Genomic DNA, 26755 nt, shown 5'->3' with positions numbered 1-26755 from the left:
ACTTTATTGAAAAACTTTAAAGAAAAAGCCAATGAATCATGTTAATTAATGGGAAACCCAATGCAAATATGTCAATTTTCCTCAAATTAATCTTCAAATTCTATGAATTTTCACAACAAATCTTAGCTTGATATAAGGAGTTAAATGAGCTTATTCTATAACTTTTCATATAATAAACTAAAAACATAAATTTCAGAGAATTTGTCCCTGGCTATATAAACTATCAGATTTACTTTTTTATGGCAAAAATTATAAATCTGGACGAGATGTATAAAGCAACAGTTTTCAGATGTTGGGCAGTAGACAATGCAGTGATATGATTCTTGAGGGAAAATATGTGATGTTAGCTCCACATTCAATCTGGTTTTGTGCCTGGGAACAATTTTCAAACTGCATCACAGAAGGATGGATTCCAGAAAAGACACCACGTAAAGAAAATAGAGATCTGAGTTTGGGGATACTAGGATGGTTAAAAAATGTGTTAAAGATTAATAAAATGAGGGGGCCAGACAGAAATATCATTTTAAAAGTCAATATAGGGGTGTCCTTGAATCTTGGACTGAATACTATTTTGTGCTTACAAACAACAAAATACAGACACTAATAACATAGCATCCACAATGCCCAGCATGAAAAGCAAACAAAACTAAATATGAGAAAAAGCAGCAAAATAGGACCAGTATATGGAGTAAAAATCCAGTAAATAGAAAAAAAAAAAAAAACAGGGATGACATAGATGTTGGAATTAGCAACCTATGACTTTAAAACAATTAACCATTAAATAGAACGAAAGGTGTACAATATGTGAATTAAAAATGGACTGGATGTGCTTAACAGAAGTTTGGACACTTTAGAAAGTAAGACCAATAAACTGGAAGACAAGGAATAGAAACCAGCCAAACTGAAGTACAGAGAAAAAAATTCAAAAACATAAATGAGCAAAACTGAAGTGGTCCTAAGATTGGGCAGAATAAACATGAGAAGAAAAAAAGGGAAAGTTTCCTAAAATTGTTTTTTTAAAAAAATCAACCCTCATATCTAAGAAGCTTAATGAATTCCAAGAGGATAAACACAAAGTAAAACCTCACTTAAGTACATCATACACAAATTCCAGAAAACAACACATAAAAAGAAAAAAAGATATGTTAATTGCTTGATTTAATCATTCCACATTGTCATTCATCTAAGGCAGAGAAATTGAGCTCCATAGAACTTATTATGTTATTTTGAATGCGATGTTTAAAATTTCAGGCCCCTTAAACAAATAAGAAGACACGCTGGCACATGTTGTTAAATCACTGGTGACAATTGAGGCAAAAATAATGTAAAACAAAGAACTGGAAAAAGCAAGAAATAAAAAAAAAAGATTTAAAACTGAGAGCACCACAATAAAGGGATCTTTAAAAAATTAACTAGATTCCTCATGCAAATGCAATGATGATCCTAATTACTGAGACTGACTCACTTCAACCGAAGCACAATTAAATTGTCACATGAACATTCTCTGAATGACTGTGGAGGAGGGAGTGTGGGGCAGAAACAACACAAGTATCACCATCACTACATGCTCAGGGCTTTGAAAAGAAAAAAATATATTCATTCTCTGTGAAGCAAAATGATAGTGTCACCTGGCAGAGGCCTTTTGAAATCCTAAGCATTAAAACAACCTCATGACTAAAATAGTTGAGGAGGCAAAGAAGCAGATCAGCAGACTGCTCATGGCCCAGCAATCTTTGATGCAGGGTAAATTGGAAGAACTATCCACAGCAAAAGAGCCCCTGGTGTGACTCGTAATTAGGTTTATGCTACCAATGAAATAAGCTCATTAAGGGATATTAAAAATGTAAATATAATTTTAAAGCCAAATTATCTGAAAATGTAGGTTTAAAAATAGAAAATGAAGCATGGCAAAATGGGGATGGGCAGTTTAAAGGCAAATGCAATGATTCCAGACAAGCATTTTGCTTAAACCTAGTAATCCTTTGTACCTTTCTAGACTGATTATGGTAGATGGAGAGCAGTTACTTTGAAGTGTTTAGTTTTCCATGGGGTCATAACCTTCCATCCAGCAGACCACATTTGGGATTCTCTTTCAGGGTAATAACTCTGTTGCTTTTGTGCAGCAACATGTACTGAAAAAAGCTTGTATTGATTCTTTCGATTTTCCAAGTTAATAGGTAAAGGTTTGTTCTAGGGAAAAGCAGACATCTTTGGTTATTAGCAAAGGCCTAGCTTGTTGAACATATAAAATAAAGAGGGGAAAGGATTCTATTATGATTCACAAAACTCGAAGACTTGTGGATAATGAACTAAGAGAAGGCATCATAAATAAACAGTTTACTATATGTTTTATTTTGACATTTTAGAAACTCAGTCTTTCAGGAAACTAGTGAAAAGACTAAAGTAAAAAACTTCCATTAATTGACTAAATAATGGCCCAGTCATACCAATTCTTATCCTGAACTGAGTGAGAAAGGACTGAAGCAAAAAAGATGGCTTTAAATAATGACCACATGGAATATTTTCCCAAGAAATAAAGGGATAATCTAAGAACTAACATTATTCAGTTATACTAGTCCTTAGAACCCAGATGAATAGATTGCTTGTCATCTAATTCAAAAGAAGCTAAATACTTAAACTTTCATATTAATAAACTGTGGCTTTAATTGACACAATAGTATGAAAACACCACGTCCTGAGGATGTTCATTAAAAGTCAAGGTAAGACAATAAAATCGCCACCATAAACCAAGCCAATGGTATATAATTTTCTTTGAGAAACTGGAGAAGATTTTGTTTCTGGGGGAGACTTTATGGATTGAATGAACTTTGTTTCCCATCATCCCCTTTAACATAGAGATTTAAAGGGGAACAAGAGGAAAACGAAATAGGACAAGACAGATATAGCTGCTTCTGAAAATTAACATTCTCTTGAAGAAATAAGATTATCAGGTGACTCTAGTAATAACCTCTCACACCTCATCTAATACCCACCTATTCCTCTCTGACTTGAGAAAGTATAAGATCTCAAATGTCCATTTCTTTACCTTGTACTTAGAGAGGACTACAGTTTGCAAATGACAACATATGCATATATTAATGAATTCATAAATGCTTCAGGTGAAGAACTAAGTCTCTGGTGGGACTTAATTTAGAGAGAAAAATATTAATGCCTCATAAGAGAATAATTTATTCATATTATTCCTAATTTACCTCATGAAAAATACTATTGTCTTAATTATAAGATTATTATTGCATGAAAATACATCCAAACAAAACTTAACTGACCATTACTAATGGCAAAATTATGAAATAATAGTGTTGTACATCATTTTACACTAAACTCCTGAAGTCCATAGCGATAAAATCCCCACCCAATTCAGTGATAAGTGGGACAAACATATCCTAAATATATAAAAGTTAGTCTTATATTTTTTATAAGTGTTTACTACTTTTTGCAAATCCAACCTGCTCATTTCATTCTCAACTCTATAAGTCTGACATATGTGGTTAATTCCCCCTCTCTTTTTAAAAAATATCAGTTAGTAAAAAATAATTTGTTTAAAGAGGAAAATAGAATTTTAAAGGCAACTATATCTTAACAAACCTACTTTTATTGGTGTCAATAATCAGGGAAAAAATTCAGCTAAAGCCTCATTTGTTTTAACGGTTCCATTATTAAGTCCCTGAGGGAAACTATGTGTCCTAAGTCAATAAAAATAGAACAGATTTTAGATAGCACCACTAGTCAGAGTACGTGTTCTCCCTAGCACATTACCCTAATTTGAGAACATCATTAAAATATCATGTATCACAATAACAGAAAGGTAGAGGCAACTCATGTGTCCATTGACAGATGAATGGAAAAAGAAAATCACATACACAAACACACACAGACACACACACACACACTCAAAATGGGGTATTATTCAACTTTGAAAAGGAAGAACCTTGAAAATACTATGCTAAGTGAAATAAACTAGACACAAAAGGACAAATACTGTACAGTTTCACTTGTATGATGTACTTAAGTGGTTAAATTCATAGAGACAGAAAATAGAATGGTGATTGCCAGGGACAGTGGGGAGGGTGCAGTGGGAAGTTATTCTTTAATGGGTACAGAGCTTCAGTTTGGGAAGATGAAAACATTCCAGAAATAGATGGCAGTGATGACTGCAAAACAATGTGAAACTACTTAAAGCCACAGAACTGTACATTTAAAGACGGATAGAATGGTAAATTTTTTAATGTATATTTTACCACAGTAAAAATAAATAAATACATACATACTGAAAAAAATGCCACACAAAGTGATAAACAATAATTTTGCATGTCTCTTGTCAAAATCAGAGAGAGTTGAAGAAGAAAAAGTAAGAAATAGAGCAAAGGATGAAAAAATAGGACAAAAGAACAGGAAAGGGGAAAAGAAGGAAGGAGGAGGGGAATGAGGCATTTCTGGCAACATCAGAGCTGTCATCAATACATGTTTTTTTCACCTTGTAGGTCAGAATTAGAAGATCATTTCTGATGATGAAGGTCTGCCTGCTGGACAAGACTTTTATTCTCCTTTTAACTCCACACATAGGGGTGAATAAAGAAAAGAGTGTATTTCTGTGCCTAGAGTTTTTTTTGTTTTTTTTTCTAATCCTGAATTAGGCGAAAGTGAGGGGTGGGGGCAGTGGGCACACCTGCATAAGCAAAAGAAAATAAAGAAAAATTTCCCTGAAAAATTTCCCATAACATAGTTGGTTGCTGGAGCCAGGCTACCTGCTTTTAGATCTTGACTCCACAATTTATAGCCATGACTTTGGCAAAAGTGACTTCCTCATCTACGAAGCATCTACAATAATATTATCTATCTCACACGATTGTCGTGAGAATAAATGTTTTAAGAAAAGTAAAATACTTGCTGCTATCACTACTCATAATAATTAAATGATTCAGAGTTAAGTGGGATTTTTTTTGAAGAGGGTGTATATAATATGGCCTCAATATTTTTTTTGCCTCAGATACAAAGAGACACAGCTCCTGTTTTGCTTCTTTAATGACCTGATAAATTCATCTTAACCATAATTGCTTGTATGTTTCAAGTCAATAATTGCCATAAAGCCAATACAGAAGAGCATCATCATCATTTATGTTCAATTCAGATGATGAAGCTTGCCTCTCAGGAAAAAAAAAACATTCAGAATGTCTCTACAGTCTTAAGAAGTCATGAACATAAATACTTCCAAAGTGTTATAGAATCTATTTATTAAAATCTTTATTTTTTCCAATCAAGCTAAAAATAGAAGTTTTTAATCAAATTATTAATTTGAAAGACTAATTTGCATGTAGTTCACTAGTGATAAATAAGAAAATAATTCAAGGGAAATAAATACAACATGAAAAAGGATAATAAAAATGGGAAGCAAGAATTTAAACTTAGTAAAAACATTATTGATATGTAAATTATATTTAAATAAAGCATTAGACATTTGATATTTAGCTTTGGCTAACAGTCCAAAAGACAAGTTCATCTCAATACTTATTTCCTTAAGAAAATCACTGTTTTATTTCCTAACAACAAAATAATTTATGTTTGTGGTTCTTTTTTGTAGTGTATCTTTATATGCTTAATTCTTTTACAAAATTTTATATAGTATTCAAACTGAGATAAAAATATCAGTTTTGTAAAAGAATCATATAAATAAATTGATATTTAAAATAATTTTTTGAAAAGCAATTATGCAAAGCTCAGACCATGGGGAATTTTAGAAACTTTGATTTGTGGTTAATTTAGACTTTAAGAAGAAACACTTTTTTATGTACCAACTTTTGCAATTAAAATATTTTTTTCAGGCATAATTAATTTGCTATCTGTAGTGGGAACAGTGTGGTGAATGTAATTGAGTTTTCAATGATAGATGACTGTAGAGTGCCTCACAGCCACAAATTACTGTCTATACACAATATTGTCAGTGTAAAGTTTTATGAGAATGAGCTGAATGTATGCCCATCACAGGATGTGCATAGAGTTTGCTGTTTGGATCCAACCTATTTTCCAATTTTAAAGTGAAAAGTGTATTTTTAAAGTGGTACATCGAATTAAATATGTATAACATATATCTTTTATAAGTAATGATTCTTAAAGTCAAGTTTTAATATAATCTTTTCCATAAATTTGTTTTATTTTACCTAATTTTATTTTTTGTTTCCCCCTTTGCCGCAATTAACTGTGACTTGAGCATATTCCGGGCATTGTAGACTGTTTCTATTCCAGTAGGTGTCAGGCTTTCCCAGCGTGCAGACCACAAAGGCAGGCTAACAGATGCCGTGATGCAGAATTCTATGCTGGATCCAGTTCCTGTAAACTTACTCTCTTAGCATTTACCCCCAAATAATAAATTTAAAATTATAGTTTTATATTCAGAAAAGCAGAAGGTGTGCGAATACAAAAAGTTCCCACTTAATTATTAGGAATATATAAGCACTCATTAAATTCTAGCATATGAAATGCAATATATATTTATAGTAACGTAGTAGAAACAGCAAAGTAATGAAATAAAGAATGTGATTAATGAGTAAAAGTTGATAGAGAATATACTTTATATAGTGTTTATTTCACTGGCAGTAATGTAATAGAGACATCTATTTCACAAAGATATAAGAAAATACCCTTTAGTATAATGATTTCTCTTTAGAATTTTACAGCATGTAAGAATAACCCATTTTGGATGTTATTAGGCCTAATAATAACTTTGAAAACAACACAAGAATTTAGCTGATCAGATAATTCACTTCTAAAACCTATTCATAACTCACACAAAATGAGCAGAAAAAAATGTATATTATGATAGCAGAATTTAATGGTTAATTTTTGTAATTTTCTAATTTGTCATTAAACTCAGAAAATAATTTTCTAATTTGTCATTAAACTCAGAAATAATAATTTCTAATTTTCTAATTTGTCATTAAACTCAGAAAAAAAACCCCCTTTTTACTGCATATTCAAATTTTACCTTCCTCTGACCCTTCTCATTAACATGTTAACATATGTATGAGCCCTCTGTATGTAAAATGAAATATAATAAGAAACAAACACAAAAAATAAATGTTTGGACTAGCCTTAGCTTCTGACCACTTTCTCTTTTTTTTTTTTTTTTTTTTTTTTTCATAAAAGCCCTCCTTAATTGTGTTGGCTTTAATGGCTCTCTTTTGCCTTCCTTCATACCTCAATTCTCTCAGGCCAGAGCATGGTGCTCACTAAACTGAAATAGTAGCTATTTTTCAGTCCTCATTTTGTCTTTTTCAGCAGCATTTCACACTGTTGATCACTTACCTCCTTCTTAAAATATTTTCTTCCTTTGCTCTATGACACCACACTTTTATAGATTCCTTCCTAACTTCTCTGGTCACCCCATTTAAGGCTGTATTGCTGGCATCCACCACTATCAGTTCATCAAATATTAGAGATTCTCCGTTCATAATTCTAGGTCCTTCTTTCTTTCAGTATCATCCACATTCATGACTTAATACATTTCTATATACCAATGTTTTGCCAAATTTATATCTCTAGCCTTGATCTCCCCTCTGGATGCCAAACCCGTCTAATAATCCATGGTTTTACAGAGTTTTATTGAGCTCTTTCTACGCGCGTGGCACCGTTCTAGGCAGCAAATAGAGTAGTAATAAGACAGGCAATGTCCCTGTTTTCAAGGGATGTATTGCGGAAAGACATAAAATACACTATTGTCTATATAAATAGAATAATTTCAAATAATTCCTACAAAGAAAAAATAAGGGTGACAAAATAAGGAATGGCAAGTGAGAGGATAGTTAACTTTACATTGGGTGATCAGAGAAGATCCCTTTGAGGAGGTGACATTAAAGCTGGAGGTGCAAGTGGAACAGGCGTCCTTCATTATAAAAGGTGCAGAAAGAACATTCCAGCAAGAGCAAAAAAAGTTTCCTTTGAGATGCGTATTAACTTGACATGTTCAATAAACAGAAAGGAAGCCAGAGTGGCTGGAGGAAATGAAGTACAGTGAGCTTGGAGTGTGACAGTGAATGAAAGACCAAATTTCACAGATTTTAAGACACACATCTCTGAAATCAAGAATGTGTCTTGAAATCAAAGGCATTTTTCAGTCACTAGTGGTCAGATAGCAGTTGTTGCCATTGCCTTCGAAATACTTTACCGGTTTCACTTACATCTTCTTCTTAAGTTTGCAAAAGTGGTATGTGACCAAAATCTCAAAGTCTGAAAGACAAATCTAAAAATTCAAATTAAGCAAGTGTGATGTCATACTTTTCCTTCTGATTAGTACCTAAAATAATGTGTCACTTACAATAATGAAGACTTACATCCAGTGAAATGCATTAATCTGACTTAAATGTTCAAAAGATCCCTCCCTTTTGTGGATCATGGATTATGGTAGACAAGAGTGGAAAGAAGTGGACCAATTAGAACACTAGTGGTGAATAACGGCAAATAGAAGATGGAGAGAAGCTGAGGTATTTGGGATGTATTAGAGGTGTAACAAGACTTTTTGATAGATTAGATAAAAACCAGGAGGGAGAGAAAAATGCCAAAGATCTATCCAAGGTTTTAGTTATGGAACTAGTCATTCACTGATTTGGTAAAAATTAAGACACATGTGTACAGGGGTTGGGAATTGTGGGAAAAGTTAAGTAGGCAGTTGGATTGTATCATTACCTCATTTCCCCTATTATCCTCTCAGGCAAGGTTTACTGACCCCATTCACAATTGGTAGGCCATTCCCCCTGTTATACTCTACAATTTCTTAAGCTTTATTCAGAATCAGCATTTGTGATTCGCTGTTATTCCTCCTCTCACCTCTGCCACTGGGCTCTTGGTTCCATAAGGCAGGACATGTAGGAGTCCTTGTTCATTGTTTTACTCCCAGCACAAGCACAGTGCTGGGGACAGATAAGGTGTTCAGCAAATATTTGTTCAACATATAAATACACTAATCCTAATTTCTTATTTCCATCCTTCCTATTTCAAAGTGCTTGGTCATTGACTAACACCCACTCTGCCAGACAGAAAACCATAGGTCTATTTTAGCCAGGAGTTCCTGCAATGCTAAAAAAAAAGAAGAAAAACTACAGGATGAAACAAAAATATGTCAGAATAATCCTGAATAATCTAGAAAAGAACCTGTAATAAACATAAATACTCCTTTTACTAAGAATTATTATAAAATTCTAAGAGTGGTAGAAAAAAGAACAAATATGAGTTTATTCTAAATCAACCAGGTTTTTTCATAAACAAATGCAAATACTTATTTGGGAAGCTTTCTTCTTTATATTCACATATTAATCCTCATATTTCACATTCAGTATGATTAAATATTGATTGTGTACCTGCTATAAACCAGAGACTTTGCTAGCTCTGAAAACAAGTCCCTATATGCAAAGATACTACAAATTCATTATTATTATTATGCAGTGTCGTAAGTACAGTGAACAGGGGAATTCAAAGAGACCTGTAGGAGCAGTTAGAAAGGCCACCTAACTTTACCTGAGAAGGCTTCCTGGAGTTATTATTAGGTGTGAAAGGAGACAACGATAGCAAAAGAGGGCCATTGTTAGTCAGAGGGGCAGACAGGGAAGAAAGGTGGGTTTAACAAACAGCATATATTGGACCAGAGAACTACTTTATTTGAATAGGCAGGAAGTGGCGGAAGATGAGGTTGGGGAGGTAGGCAGGAGGCAGATCTAGGGTGGCATCGTATGACTAACTGGGTAACAAATCTAGATTGTATTCTGGAGGCAACCAATAGCCTGTGAAGCCTCATGAGCTGGGAAGCGAACTGGTCACACTTATCCTCCCACTTGTGATAAGAGACTGTACCTGCCAAGGAAGTATAATATAGGAGCTGAGAGCTATGACTCTAAAGCCAGCCAGCTTGGATTTGAATCTTTGCCCTGAGCTTTGTTCGCCAAGTGACCTTAGGTAAGCTACTTAATCCCTCTGTAAAGAAATAATGATAAAATCTTTCTCTTCTTTATAGAGTTATAGTAATGATTAAATGAGTGAATATATTCACTCACAATAATAGAGTACTAGTAACAGATGCCATATAAGTATTTGCTACTATTATTATTATTATTTGCCAATCAAATGAAAGTACAAAGGACTTCTTTTGACCTTATCAAGGGTTTGCAGCAGCACTGTGTCCAAAAGCAAAGGACCTAGGTTTTTCTCTAATGCCATTGTCATTCGCATGGCCTAATGAGTAAGGAATCTTGGTAATGGAAAGGATTACTAAAAGAAAACCTCAGACTCTCCAGGACCTCAAATGAGAGAATCCCTACATGCAGTTGGTACTTTTCTATAGAAAGAATTTAAGATTATTTTTGTTGGAAAATCCAGAGGATAAAGTTCTGTTCAGCGAGTTATACCTTTAATATCTTGTTTTCTCATAGCACATATTAAAATTTTTTGAAGTCTGATAGGTATGTTAGTGTTTACTTTTTATAGGGAATATTCCTTAGAAGGAGGAATTATTATTATTTTTTTAAATTCTGTGTATCCCAAAGCCTAGCACAGTGCTGGCAAATGATGGGCAAATTATAAATATTCATCAAATTGTTCCCAACCTTTGAAAGCAAGTACCTTGGATAAAACAACTAGCATTTATTTAAAAACTAGTATTTATCAAACTATTAGTTACTAGTTCTAATTATGACACAACTGTATGCCACTTTCTATATGGTATGTAAAATTTCAATGCTATTTTAACTTGAATTGTCTCTTTGTTCTGTTTATTATATTTCTCTTTCTATTAAAAAATTCTGGCTGGGTGCAGTGGCTCACGCCTGTAATCCCAGCACTTTAGGAGGCTGAGGTGGGTGGATCACGAGGTCAAGAGATCGAGACCATCCTGGTCAACATGGTGAAACCCCATCTCTACTAAAAATACAAAAATTAGCTGGGTGTGGTGGCGCACCACCTGTAGTCCCAGCTACTCAGAAGGCTGAGGCAGGAGAATTGCTTGAACCTGGGAGTTGAAGATTGCAGTGAGCCGAGATCATGCCACTGCACTCCAGCCTGGCAAGAGAACAAGACTCCGACTCAAAAAAAAAAAAAATTCTTAGCTATAGCATCTCTGAAAAGCTCACAATCGTTTCTCATGAATGTCCAAGGGTTTTACTGTAATTAGTTTTTAAAAATTTAATTACAGCCTCTAATAAAATATGATTAACAGAAATGATGCACTCAAGTGATTTAGAAAAAGCTCTCAATAAATGACATTTCTGATTATTTAATAGATAAAATCCTGTTGTCCCCCAAAATGAGAAAGATTAATACATGTCTGTTAAATGTTTTTTTAATGGTAAATTTACTTGTCCCAAAGTGAACATATTGTAATCTGTACTATTTGTTTTACAGTAAGCTGGGATTGTTCCAAAGTCCACCAAGTGAATACTTTTTTAGTTACAATCAGATTTACTTATATATTTCAAAAAATTCTATAACTTTTGAAATATAGTGAAAAATAGACTTGAATAATAAATAATACAGAAATAAGTAAATTCATTGGCTAGAATTCTTACCAGTGTCTCTCCTCTTCTCACCTTTATATCAGCAACAGCTTTAATCAAATGCCTTTCACATAGCAGGTGTGTCAACTTCTATTTTTAACTTGAATTTTATTTTATTATTAGTAAGATATTTAACCCCATTTTGCTCCCAAGACATGTCTGGTGTCTTGACTTTGTATTATTACATGTAAAAAGTATTTGTAAGTTTAGTTTTGCAACACTAAACTTCTAGTATTCCAAACATACAGATGACTCTGAGCATTAAATGAATAAAATATTGACCCACCCAGATATTTTTTCTTCGTTTATTTTGATTTGACTATCACTTCTTTTGAAAACCCTCTTTAACAATACTCCTTTAAATTTGTTTTATTTTATTTCAACCATTCAAATTGCTCTAACTTTAAATTAAAATTAATTTGAAAAATAGGTTTTCTGATTCATCATATTCATGCTGGCAACACAACTCAAAATAATCACAGTACTAGCAAAATTTGAGTTGTTGAGCACCTATTCTGTGAGAAGCATGCATCTAAGCACTTTTCATTCATTTTTATCTGAACGAGAACCCTGCAAAGTTTTATTTTTATTGACATTCCTTGTCCTTGTATTAAGTCTGTAGTTTCCATATGAAGAAACTGAGGTTCACAGAGATCAATTGAGTTGCTCAAAATCATGGAACTAGACCATACTGAAGCCAGGATTGCACCCCTGGTGTGCTTGGTTCGATCTTTGACAACTGTTACTTTTTATAATACTGCTATTCCAATTTTCAAATCTGTTCATGCCCCAATTTTATTTATTTATTTATTTTTGTCTTTCATATTGTGGATATGATTGGGAACACAATCAACATATCCTTGAGTTGAATTAAACTAACAGCCACCATGGTGCTAGTTTGCTTGGCAATAGAATTAAGTAAAACCACCTCTACAAGTGAGTAGAAAAGTGAATGATTATTTCAGTTAAAACAAAATTGCTGCATTTTATTTGTTCATTTTTCCCTATTAGATAAATTAACAATAACTTTATCTAACTGAAATGGCGAAATTATAAATATGATCCGATTTCATTTTGAATTTGAAATAATTTTCTGGGAGTGAGGTAAATTTCACTTGCAATCTTCTAGACCTGATAGACAGAGAAAGAGCAAAAAGAAAAGAAGATTTCTTACTTTCCTCTAGTTGTTTCGAAATTTGATTTTTGGTGGTCAGTTCTTTGGCTGGAACTGCTGTCACCCCGGCTGAGGTATGTTTCCCGTGGGGCTCGATTTCCCACTCCTCCAGTGCCTCCAGCGCCTCCAACTGCGTTTAGAGAAGTTGCTTGTTCTTTTGACTTTCTGGCAAAGCTCTGAAGAAATTTCAGTGTAGAATTGGAAAGGACCACTGATTCTGCTCCAGGATTGAACTTGATGCTAGCGTTGGTTGGGAGGGTAAGATTCTGTAACTTGACCACTCCTTCTGCTTTCTCTGTGGATGTGAAAGTTTGGTTTCTCAGGCCCTCAGCAGGTGCACTTGTTTCTGAGGGAGGCAGTGTTGATTTGAGAAGACTGTCTTCAGAAGTTCTTGCCTCTGGAGTTGTAGCTATCTCCGCTGACATGATGCGAGTGGTTGGCAGTATTTGCAAACTTTGTATTTTATTTGGAGGAACCGAAGCAGAGGGCATAGTCTTCTGAGGGTTCCCATCCTCAGGTATAGCCCAAGAATGCTTACTGTTGTTAAGCCCAATGCCCCCACTCCATAAACTAGAAAGCAGGACAAATAATCTTGCTCCCTTCATCTCAGTAGTTTGAAGCAAGGTAGCTCATGTGAAATTTGGGGACAAAATCCGTATGGCCTTTTTGATAGCTGCTTCCACACTGAATCTGCTAAGACTGAGTTTTGCCAGTTTGAGATGTGTAGAGGAAACAGGTTTCTGTGTTTTGTAGTGTACTCAGGAAGTTCAGTTTCCTGTTTCTGTAGGGTTTTTGTGATCTGTGACCTCTAGTGGGATGGCTCTATGGAAGTGCTGAAGGATCTCTGACAAAGCTAAGGGTAAATGGGAAAACACAGGCAATTATTATCAGGAAAACCCATGAGAAAAATATGAAGTAACTTTCTTTTCCTGAGCACACCCTTGTTTCACGTTTCACTGATTTCAAAGAGAAATTTCAGGTTCACGATAGTGTAAAATTTTGTTGGTATAGACTGAATACAGGAGTTTTAACATTTTGTTCTACTACATAAAGACACTGAGAAAAGTTTTTATGATACTTCTTATCTGCTGTGCTCTATCCAGAGAGATGCATTTTGTTCAAGTGTATATCCACATGCATACACATAATCAAAAGCTTGTTTACAGTGTCTCTATCCTTTCATACGGTACATATACCCTAAATTATAAAACATCTATCTACATACATGTATATCTTTCTATTTTTATAAATATGCTTCAGCTGTATCATTACTTAATCTCAATGATTATAAGTAATAACAGAAAAGGAAAGCATAAGTAATTGAATTAGACAGGTATACCAGGAAGTCACTTTAAATTTTGCTCCTGGAACTTCTACCAGAGATACCCACTAATGGAATAAATAATCAGAATTTTACTTCCTTTATTTTCCAATCCTGATTGTCTGGTGGTTGGGGGTAACCAATATTTTACTAGTAAGGGATAGATAAAGAAAAAATGGAGTCACATAAAAATAAATTAAAATAGGATCGTATAGAATGCTTTTATACATTTACTGTAGGACAAAATTATGCCAGTTGTAGGTAGCAGAGAACTAGATTTATCTGAGTTTTCTACGTGTTTTTTTCTGGTAGAGATGTTTCATGAGATTTATCATTTAATTTCTCTAGCAAATCTCTGATCCTCAGATTTCAATTAACCTCTCATCTATAAAATTTCATATCAGCCTGTTTAAATAGATATATAAACTAAGTTATAATAGTTTGTTCATTCATTCACTCATTCATTTATTTATGTATTCACGAATTCAGTAGTTACATAACCCCTCATTCTGTGCAAAGCACTCTCTTATGTGCTAGGATTATACGGAAAGCAAAAATATTCTTTGCTGTCAATTTGCTAATTGTCTGTTATGTTATTTGAAAGCTAAATCCATGTGTAACCAATCTTTCTGTCAACTTCTGTGCCAGGCATTATGCTCTTGCTAAATATTCAGTCATTGGTTATTAAACTATTATTAGATTTTATTTTTTGTTTTTAGATTATTAAGTTCCATCTTTCAAAATTAGAGAATTGGAAATCTAATGCCTGCTTGGTTATGTTTTATTGTAGATATTTTCTCTAGTCCTTATTCCTGGACACAGTGCACCAGGATTTGAAATAAGGCCTAATTCTTCCTCGAGCTACTAACCACTTGGGCTTAATATTTTTTTCTTCCCTCAATCTTTGCCATTTATTTCCATAAGTGTATTGTTGACCTACTAGAGAGTATTTATTTAAACTAAGACAATCATCAGCAACCCCAATCGACTCTGATATGGAGTAAAAAGCATCCATTTCTCAGAAATACCACAGAACAATCTACAAAACTTGCCTTAGTAAAGGAGCAAAAAGGTCCAGCAGAGACAATCCAGGAAACGATTCGTTACTAAAAAGAGCAATGAAACTGCACAACTGTCACAATACAAACATGGTTTTCAGTAGAAAGAAAAAGGCTTTACAGTGTCTTTATCTGGAAAACACAGAAGAAACTAGCTTTGGCTTATAGAAGAGCAGTAATTTCATAAAATTTAGGAAAAATATTCCTATTTATATTCAATTTTACACCAATTTTCCTAGATTTAGTAAAGATAGATGAATGGACTGTTTTGAAGATTTACAAAACTGCCAGAATAATGACACTCACTGATTTTTTGTTTCCTTCTACAGTTTGAAAGACTATTCAAACCTGTTCTGGCAAGTGAACTTTAGTGGTAAAATGTCACCCATTGGGTCTATAACTGATAACAAATAGTTATCCAACGATAATAAAAACTGAACAAAGCTAAGCAATTCATTTAACCACTTCTAAGGTATTGACCAATAATGACTTTTGCTCACTCCTATCCTAGCTTACAAGTGACCCTGCAATCAAAAGGCTAGAGGTTCTGTATCTCACTATTGATCTACTAAGCCATCTTGCGCTTTAACTCCCCAGGGAATCTCAAGCTCATTTAGTGATTTTGGATGTATGGATCAGCCCTTAATTAGAGGTATAAAATACTCCAGAAACTGTCAGAGGCCTTGTCTCAAATTCTGCTTTCTGAGACTAATTAATACTCATCAAATAACAATTAAGAAAAATAATATTACTGAGATGACCGACTGAAGAGTATTCAGTTTACTCATTCTTCTAGATACTATTATACTAGATACTAGATACTAAAATACTATTGTTGGATTAAACTATATCATCAGTTTTGTATACCTGGACCCCGTCATTTTGCTATACCTCCCATTTCCCACTTGGTTGTTTATATTAATTATGTTTTACCATCTTGCCATTTGCTCACCATGAATATTTTATAAGATAAAAATCATGGAATTTATTATATTATGAGCTATCAGGAGATTTTTATGTCATTTTTCATTGTATCATAAACATAGGATTCACTATATACTGCAACATGGGTTGTCTGTAGGTGATGAGATAATGGGTTTGGTTATTTTCCACCTTATAATGCATATGAATTAATTTTCTAACAACAAGAAAAAAAACAAAAAAAGATTATCAAGTTAAAAGAAAATATAAATGTGAGTTAAAAGAGAATTTTAGATTGAGAAGTTCACTGTAGATGGAGCTGTGTATTATTCAAAGCATTTTTATAGCTGCAAGACTTATTCTTTGTAAAATGTTGGGGATATGGGCTAACCTCCACCAGATTAATAGGATTTTTCAGCAGCTGTTTTCTTCATTTTTCACATGAGAAATTCCTATTTTCTTAAAATAGTTTAAAACATCCAAAATATGATTTCATTATGACCTTCCTCCATAAGACGTATCTGTCAAAAATAATTGAAGAAAACAAATTTTAGAGCTTTTTCAATTTAATGGTGTTTGAAAAATATTGAAAACCCATCAAATTCGCATGTGGACAAAGGAGGTTATCAACATACAGCAAAAGGGCTGGAGAAGAAGAGAAACTGATTTCTGCATGATTTTGATGAGTCGATGTGCTAGGTAAGTTAAATTTGGCATATTATTTAATTCTTACAAACATGTTAGGTAAGTATTCTATTCTCATTATGCTCATGGGAAGTTAAACATAAAGAAGTTAAATAACTTCCTAGGGTAACACATTAGTAATTGTTAGAACAGATATTTATGCCCAATTCTGATTCAGTAGGTATTCAATACATATTTGTTGAATCAGTGAACGAATGGGTGAAGCTCGTATGTATAGTGATAACAAATGGGTTGAGGAGGGCTCTATTTCACATTCTTATAACTGCACAAAAGAAAAAAAAAGTAGTCTAAATAAATATAATGAATTTGTTCCAGGAACACACCTTCCAAAGTCTTCCGAAATACCCTTTCAGTCAGATTGCCTCCTATAAGTTACTCCTAAAGAAAATTCAGAAAGCCCATTGTTTCTACATTATCTATTCTAAGAATAAATATGTGAAGGTTTATTTTGAAGCCCTCACAGCCACATTAGAATAATAAACCGAAGACTGGGAGTTGTAGAATAAGAGATAATGAAGCAGTAGTGATGCTGGAAAAATTTCAGATAAGCAAATAAGTTGAAAGTAAGAAAATTTAGGTTTGAGTGGGCTGGCAGGAAAGGGAAGATGGACAATTAATGAACTATATAATTCTTAATATTGAGTGAGAGAAACGTATTAGTTTATCAGGAAAAAAATAACATATTTGTCCTAATATTGAAGTTTTAACTTTTTTAAGATCATAAGGAACATACTGATAAAGATGACCAAATACCCCTCATGAGAAAATGAATGTATGAATAGTTCACAGAACCATGCCATTGCTGATTTTATATTTCCCATTTAAGTAGAACAGTACCCTTGAAGTGAAAGAGTACAAAACTCATTTCTTTTGATCATTTTAGAAATAACAATATTTTCATTTTCTTAATGGAAAGTTGTATCTGGTTATCAAGTGATTATCATTAGCGACTTCCGATTCTGGAAATATGGAATAGACATATTTCCCTATTCCTTCTGCTAAGTACATCTGAAAATCATAGACATTATATACAGAACAAATAGAATAAGACTCTGAAGAGTGGAGAAAAGAAGGCAGAATGGCTAGGTGACCCAAGGAACAATGAAGCACTGAGTTCCCAAGTTTTCTTTTGCCTCATTTCTGGGTACTGGGGAATTTGGCAAACTAGGAACGCCAGTGGGCACAAACAATAAAAGCCCCAATAAAAGCTCTCTTTAGGCCAAGGACTAGAGGATTGTCAGCCTGGAAAAAAGGGAAAGTTTTAGAAAAATAACCACTCTACTCCCACCATACAGCACAGGGGGAAAAAAAAAAAAAGCAAAATAAAAAACAAAAGTACCCACCCTTGCCAGCAAAGCCTGAAGGGAGAATTAAACTTCCACCTCACGAGGTTGTAACAAGGTGTCCCAACTCTCATTCTCCTGTTGGGGTAGTGTCAGAGAAGGCCAACAGAGGAGCCAGAAATTTCATCAAGAAGCCTCGCCTGAGTACACTGCCATAGTCTCCAAAAGCTGAGTGAAAGGAAAAGAAAGCAAATCAATAGCTTCGAGGCATGGCAGGTCTTCACTGAGTACACTTTGGAGGAAAGGTCCTCCAAAGGCTAGAGATAAGGAAAGAGGTTGGAAAAACGTCTTCCAAGGTGTAGAAATCCAAGGGTGGGTCTGGAAAGAAATGAAAATGTACTAGAGATTTTTTAAAAAATGATTTTTCATTGTGAAGTAGAAGAAGATTTTTCATTGTAAAGTAGTATTTTAATCACTCTCTCTTCACCCCTTGGTGAGGAAGGAATTCCCACCCTAAGGTTATAGGAATGGGTGAACACATGATGTCTAGTGTTGAATTGATGAGATTGGCAGCAGTTTATACATAAACTAAAGGCCCTGGGGAAGAGGACACAGCACATCACGCAGGGCCACACCAGTGCTGCACTCGGGAACACAGTGAACAATCAACAATGCTAGAAGGCAGACTTTGTAATATCAAGAGTATGAGGTGTCCCCTGGCTCCCACAGGCGGATGTGACTGGCTTGTTCGAATAATTCTGTGGGCTGGCAGGGAACTGAAACCTACTACTCAGGGATAAGCAGGAACTATGCCTGGTCCCCTTGATAAGGCAGTGGATATTGGGCTGGGGACCTTATCCACAAGAGCAGAGTGGGGAAGGAAACTTTTGGGTTAAGGCCATCAACGCCCTCTGGTTTCAGATGTCAAGACAGCACATAATTCTGTGTCTTAATTTTAGGCCTTGTATCACACACAGTTCAGAGAGCTTTTTCTCTGTATTGTCAAGGATAAAGAGCTCTCCAGAGCTTTGCCTGTGCTCAGATCTCAAACTTAGTTAAAAGGAAAATCCTTATCACGCCCTCAAAGTATTTTAAGAGCATGGTGAGTTAAAACTTAATGCTACAACAATTTTGGTTTATATTAGACCTAGCTCAATTACAAATTGGGATAACTCAACTCCTACACTAAACGGCTAACAGGATAAAAATGTCCTTCTCTGAGGTAAATATTATTTACTATAGCCTTTATTATTCTTTTAAGCATAATGCCTCATACAATAAAAATTGTAAGACAAATGAAAAAATAAGAAAATGTAATTCATGGTCAAGAGAGAAACCCTAAAAAATCAAGAAAACACCAAGATACTGGAAGTATAAGAGAGAGAATTTCAAATAACTACGATAGAATGTGGTATAGAAGGTGAGCAACATGTCTGAATAGAAAGGGAATTTCAGCAGAGATAAAAATTATTTTTTAAAAAGTTGAATGAAAATGCCAGAAATAAGACATATCAAAAGTGAAGAAGTCATTTGATAAGCTTAATAGCACACTGGAAATATCAAAGAAAATAAGCAGTTAACGTGAAGATAGGACAGAAGAGATTATCAAAACTGAAACCCAAAAAAGATGAATATGTGAACGAAATACACAGTGTCTGAGATCTGTGGAACAATTTCATATGGTTTAGCACACCTATAAATGGAGGGAATAAAGAAGAAAAGAGAGAGTAAATAGGACAAAAGAAAAATTTTTAAAGATTTATAGGTAAGAATTTTCCAAAATTGATGAGACACAATTGATGAATTATCAGGAAAAGAAAACACGCCATATCACATAAAGGGGAACATAATTATAGCTGACTTTTCATTAAGTCAAATAGATGAGAGAGAGAGCAACAGAATTACATCTTTAAAGTGCTCAAAGGAAAAAAATAACTTGCTAGGAGAAAAGAAAAATTTTTAAAGATTTATGGGTAAGAATTTTCAAAATTGATGAGACACAATTGATGAGTTGTCAGTAAAAAAAAAAACACACCATATCACATAAAGGGGAACATAATTATAGCTGACTTTTCATTAAGTCAAATAGATGAGAGAGAGCGATAGAATTACATCTTTAAAGTGCTCAAAGGAAAAAAATAACTTGCTAACTTATAATTCTATATCTTGTAAAAATATCCTTCAAAAGTAAAGGGAAAATAAAGACATATTTAATAGGTAAAACCTGAAAGAATTTTATTTCAGAAGACCCACCCTATAAAATATACTAAAGAAGCCCTTCGAGCTAAAGAGAAACTATAGAAAAATGAGCTAGATTGGCAAGAATGAATGGAGAGCATCAGAAAAGTTAAATATATAGGTAAACAAATTTGATATTATCTTTATTATCAATTTAAAAAGGTATCTTTATTATAGATTCAAAAAAGATGAATATGTGAACAAAATGAACAGTGTCTGAGATCTGTAGAACAATTTCATGTGGTTCAACATACCTATAATTAGAGGAAATAAAGAAGAAAAGAGAGAGCATTATAATTTCATATGTAGTGTGAAATGATAAGGAATTAAATTTTTTTTAAATGTGACTGTTGAGATAAAAATCACAGCAATAATGTATGGTGAGATTGATAATATTTGTAGTTAAAATTCAAGACAGAGGAACACAAAGAGCCTGCAGGTGTATAAATGGAATTGCACAGTTATAAGGAGATTCTGATGTTATATGTGAGAAGTAAAATGTTATTTGAAAATATACTAGAATAAATTAAAATGCATATTTTAATTGTTAGAACAAAAATGTAGTTTAAAAATCAATGTAGGATTACAATGGAATATTTAGAAAGTACTCACTTCATATAACAAGGGCAAGAAAGGATGAAAGGAGACTCAGTTAATCAAGAATACATAATATTGAATATAAATGCACCTAGTAGTGTTTCAAAATATGTGAAGCCAAAATCACTGTAAATGTGTGGATTTATTTCTGGGTTCTCTATTCTGTTCCATCAGTCTATGGGTCTGTTTTCATCCCAGCACCATCCTATTTTGGTTACTACAGCTCTGTAGTATAATTTGAAGTCAGGTAATATGATTCCTCCAACTTTGTTCTTTTTGCTTAGAATTGCTTTGGCTATTCTGTATTTTTGGTGGTTTCATTTAAATTTTAGGATGTTTTTTCTATTTCTGGAAGAATGTCATTGGTATTTTGATAGGGATTGCATTAAATCTGCAGATTGCTTTGGGTAGTGTGGACATTTTAACAATATTAATCCTTCGAATCCATGAGCATGAGATATCTTCCCATTTTTGTGTCGTCTTCAATTGCTTTCATCAATAATTATTAACAAAGGCTCCAAAAACATACACAAAACATACACAAAAACATTAATTTGTGGGAGCTAAAACATTTGCTCTCATGCAGGTAGAGAGTAGAATTTTGGTTATCACAGGCTGGGAAGAATAGTGATGAGCGGGGGATAAAGAAAGGTTGGTTATTGGATCAAAATACAGTTAGATGGCAGAAATAAGATATAGGGTTCAGTAGCACAATAGGGTGACTATAGTTCACAATAGTTTATTGTATATTTCAAAATAACTACAGAAGTGGATATGAAATGTTCATAACACAAAGAAATGATAAACGTTTCAGGTGATAGATATCCTAATTACCTTGATTTGATAATTAAACATTGTATGCTTGTATCAAAATATCACATGTACCCCATAAATATGTACAACCATTATGTAGCCATAAAAATAAAAAAATAAAAATCATGAAGCCAAAATGGACAGAATTAAAGGGAGAAATGGATAAATCTATTATCATAGTGAGAGATATTAACATCCTTCCTTTAGTAGACAAATATTCACATAATCAGCAATGACATAGAAGATTTGAACAAAATTATTAACCAATTGGACCTAATTGATATTCATAGAACATCCAACAACTACAGAACACATACTTTTTAAATGTACATGGAACCATCATTGATATAGAGTATGCTTTGGGTCATGAACTATTTCTCAGTAAGTTTCAAAGCATAAAAAATCATAAACAGAATATTCTATAAACACAAAAGTGTTAAGTTACAAATAAATAAAAGCGTTAAAAATCCCTAAATATTTTAAATGAAACAATATACTTCTAAATAATCCTCAGTCAAAGCAGCATAACAGGGATGTCTTAAATATGTGAAACTGAATGATAATCAAAACATACCAAATTTTGTGCAATTTTGTCACTTGAAATGCCTGTATTACAATAGAAGAAAGGGGCCAGGCACAGTGGCTCACTTCTGTAATCTTAGCACTTTGGAAGACTGAGGCAGGCGGATTGTCTGAGCTCAGGAGTTTGAGACCAGCATGGGAAATGTGGCAAAACCCCGTCTCTACTAAAATACAAAAAAAAAAAAAAAATTAGCCAGGCATGGTTGCTAATAAAAAATAAAAAATAAAAAAAAAGACTAAGAAAGGGATGAAATTATTGAGGTATGCTTCCATTTTAAGTAATAGATAAAAAAGATCAAAATTATCCCAAAGTTAGTAGAAGGAAGAAATAGTGGAAATAATAGCAGAAATTAATGAAATAGAAAATGGGCAAAGGAGAGAAAAATAATTTTTGGAATTGATTTTTTGTAAAAATTAATATGATTAATTGACCTTTAGCAAGACTAATCAAGAAAAACAAGTGAGAAGAGATTGTAAACGTTAGAAAATAAAAGTAGAGACATTATGAAGAGCCTAATACACATTGCAAGAATAGTAATGACCCATTATGAACAATTTATGCCAATATATCTGGCAACTTAAATGAAATGAAAATATTCCTTTAAAAACTAAAACTTGTAGAAAGAGACATTTAGAAAACTAAAAATCTCCATTTGTAATAAAAACGTTCCCACAAGTAAAGCTCCAGGTCCAAATGGCTTCGCTAGTAAATTCTAGTAAACATTTGAAGAAGAAACAATACAAATCTTCATGAATTCTTTTCAAAAACAGAAAAGGAGATACCACATCCTAATCTCATTTATAAGGCCGTAAAAACCTAATACCAAATATTACAAAAATATTTCAAGAAAAACAAAACTTCAGACCAATATCTTTCATTGACATAAAAGGAAAAGTATTAAAAAAAGATAGCATTATGTAAAAAGCTAATATATCATGATCCCACAAAGGTAATTCAAAGAAGTTAAGATTGATTTACATTCAGAAGTCAGGCAATGTTATTCACCATATTAGAATGACTGAAAGAAAGAAAGAAAGGAGAGACAGAGACAGAAAAGAGAAAGAGAGAAAAGAAAAAAAGAAGGAAAGAAGGAAGGAAGGAAAAAAGGAAGGAAGGAAGGGAAGGAAATGTATGTGTGTGTATATATCTAAATAGATACAGTAAAAACATTTGACAAAACTAAACACTAGTTTATATTGAAATCTATCTGCATACTAGTTATAGAAGGCATCTACAAAGAGTCTATAGCTAACATCTTTATTAATTATGAAACTTTGAATGCTTTTTCCCTAACATAAAAAGAAAAAACAAAAATATTTGCTCTCACAACTTATGTTCACTATTGCATTGAAAATCCTAGCTGATGCAATAAGGAATAAAAGAAATTAGAAGCAGGATGACTGGAAAGGAAAATGTAAAGTGCTGTATTATATATAAATGACTTGCCTGTGTACATAAAAATTCTACGTAATTCTCAAAGGTTTTAAAGCAGGGTGTGGTGGCACACTCCTGTAGTCCCAGCTACTTGGGAGGCTGAGGCTGGAGGATCACTTGAGCCCAGGAGCTCTAGGCTGCACTGTGCTCTGATTGCACCTGTGAATAGCCAAGGCACACCAGCTTTGGCAACATATCAAGACCCTGTCTCTATAAAAAGGAAAGAAAAGAAAAAGAAAAATAATTCACAATTAGTGAATTTAGGCAAGTTCACATGGTAAAAGATTAATATTCATGGATTAATTGTAGTTCATATGCTAGCCACAAGCAATGGGAATAGCAATTCATTAAAGTTCCATTTATAATGGCATCAAAAACCCATCAAAATCTTGGAATAAACAAAATTTTGCAAGATTTTTGCAATGTAAACAACAAGATATTGCCAAAAATTTTTTGAAACACCCGAATAAGTGAATATGCCAAGTTCAAGGACTGGAAAACTTTATATTTAAAAAAGTTCATCCTCCTCAAGTTTATTTATACCTTCAATACAATACTAATTAATCTTAGCAGATTTTTGTTGATTAAATTTCTAAGCAATGCTAAAATTAATAAGGAAATACATTGGATCTAAAAACTTAAACAATTTTCCAAAAAAAATTGGATAGTTACTACTACCTGATGTCAAGACGTAATCTACAATAAGCAAAATAGTACAATATTGGTGTAAAAATAGAAAAATAGAGCACTGGAACAAAATAGTCCAAAAATCAATCTATACCAAGTTTGGACAAAGGCACCAAGTCCATTCAATGGTAAAATATCTTGTTAAATAATGACACTGGAACAAATATGTGAATTTAAAAAAGTGAACCTTTACGTTGAATCCACTCCAAATCCAAAAATTAATATTAAAAAATAATTTTAAATATAAACATTAAAACCACACACCCTGTAGATGCATGTATAAGGAAATGTCTTCATGGTCTTGGTATAGAGAGAGATTTATTTGATAGATACAGAAAACATGAACCTTTTAAAAATAGTTGAAACACTGCATCTCCTCCAAATTTAAAACTTTAGCTCATCAAAGGACGTAGTTGAAAACAAATTGGCAAGCCACATCTTGGAGGAAAATAATAGAAATTTAGATATTTGAACAAATTTCTCCATCCAAAATATAGAATGAATTCATATAAATTAATAATGAAAAGACAAGCAATCCAATTAATAAAATGTCAAAAGTCCTGAACAGACACATCACAAAGGAAGATACACAACTGGCTAACAGACATGTCAAAAGATGTCCCAGCATATTTAGTGATCAGAGAAAAACAAAGCAATTAAAACTATACTGAGATGCCATTTCACACCCATTAAGAGGCCTAAAATTTAAAAAAGCCTTATAGCACCAAATGTTGGATGCGAGTGGAGTGAGGCAATCAGAACTCATACATTTCAGGTAGAATAAAATGGTACCACCACTTTGGAGAATTGTGCAGCAATTATAAAGTTGAAAATTCATGTCATCCATGATTCAAGAATTTGCCTGGATACTTACACAAGGAAAATAAAAAAATGTGTCCACAAAAAGACTTGTTCAGGAATATTCATAACAGCCCAAATATAAGAGAATATAAAGAGAAGAAGATATAAACAAGGAATAGAATATTACACTCATACAATGAAATAATATTCTGCAATGAAAAGGAATGAACACTGATACATGCAATTACATGTATGAATGTCAAAAATCAATATGATTACTGAGAGATTTGAGATGAATAATAATACTTATGTTACAGTTATATTTATATGAAGTTCAAGAGCAAGAAATACTAATTTACAATGATAGAAATCAGAAGGAAGTTTCTTCTGGGGAGGAAAGATTGATTGGATAGGGACATGGAAATTATTTCTTGGATGATGAAAATATTTTACATCTTGCTTTGGGTTGTAGATTCTGAGTAGATGCAATTGTCAAAACTCATGAAACAGAACACCTAACAGCTGTGCATTTTATTCTGTGTATATTACACATTAAGTTTTTAAAGTGAAAGAAAAGAATTTAATTAAAATGTAATAAAGAATGTTTGCCTCTTCTTATCATTGTATTCATCTTTCTTAAATCAAGTATGCAATCTTTTGCTTACTGAATACAACACATATATATTATTCTGGACAGCAGCAATTATCTACAGCACAGAGAGTCAATTTAAATTGAACTGATATTTATCAAAGATGTAATATGACTAGGACATTAAATGGAGGAAAAAATGCAGAAGAGCATTAAGAAAACTTCACTGTTTAGTGTTTGACTAAAATTTAAGTTTTCTAAAACTAGATCAGTAGTCTTTCTATACCTTACTCTGTCTTCATACATGTTCTCTTAAAATCACCTAAATGCACATAAATTTAAAACTGAGAAGATTTTTTCTAACTTTATTAAAGAAAGAAAAAATGTTAAGTATTGTTCTTAAGATTATATATATTTATATATATACTGTTATACAAAATAATATTGATAAAAATGTTTCAATATTAGGAACATGGATTTATAGAGACAGCAACAATAAAAACTCATAGGAAGTAGTCAAATAGCCATCCAAATTCTCTTTTTTGCATGACAAAACCCACTTAAGGTAGTAAAATTAAGAGACAACAATATCCCGCACTCCATATCATAGTAATTAAATTAAAGATGTATGGTCATTCTGGTGAATGTGATTGTGATACATCAACATCACCAAAATACTAACGTAATCTTTCTGAGAGGGTTATTTAGCTTAAATTTAGAGAGATCCCCACTGCTGACAAACTTTCATTAGTAATAAATTTAAGGTATAACTAGATATTGGAAACAAGTGTTATAATCAAAGTGAAAATACAAAATAGCCCAGAAAGCACTTTACATTCATCTGAAATATTTTCAATAATAGTTAATGCATAAGTTATTATACTAGACTCATTACTGTTTAGCTCTCAAAGGCTAAACTATAAGTTTAAAGATAGTGCAACCAAAGTGGATTCAGTACACAACTTGCAACAATATATTAATGAATTGAAGCAGGTGTAC

General features: G+C 33.0%; 2 protein-coding genes across 3 annotated transcripts in view; one reads left to right on the top strand and one right to left on the bottom strand.

Moving 5' to 3' along the window:
- The window catches only part of MMRN1 (multimerin 1), a 73312-nt gene that overhangs the window by 44295 nt on the left and 2262 nt on the right, over positions 1 to 26755 (bottom strand). Inside the window, exons 2-3 of one of the 2 annotated variants that reach the window (XM_054554164.2) lie at positions 18075 to 18242; positions 12727 to 13579 (exon numbers count right to left, since the gene is read on the bottom strand). In XM_054554164.2, the coding sequence (XP_054410139.1) occupies positions 12727 to 13331 (605 nt within the window). In that variant the 5' untranslated portion in view covers positions 13332 to 13579; positions 18075 to 18242. The remainder of the gene's footprint in view (positions 1 to 12726; positions 13580 to 18074; positions 18243 to 26755) is intronic. The other variant, XM_054554163.2, reaches the window with a different exon arrangement.
- SNCA (synuclein alpha) overlaps positions 9844 to 26755 on the top strand; it is a 179365-nt gene continuing 162453 nt past the window's right edge. Inside the window, exon 1 of the mRNA XM_054553433.1 lies at positions 9844 to 9960. The gene's annotated coding sequence lies outside the window, so the exon portion shown is untranslated. The remainder of the gene's footprint in view (positions 9961 to 26755) is intronic.

This window comes from Pongo abelii, chromosome 3 (genome assembly GCF_028885655.2).
Source record: "Pongo abelii isolate AG06213 chromosome 3, NHGRI_mPonAbe1-v2.0_pri, whole genome shotgun sequence".
NCBI lineage: Eukaryota > Metazoa > Chordata > Mammalia > Primates > Hominidae > Pongo > Pongo abelii.
Note: the sequence above shows the minus strand (reverse complement) of the source record. Positions and strands in the feature narration are given on the sequence as shown.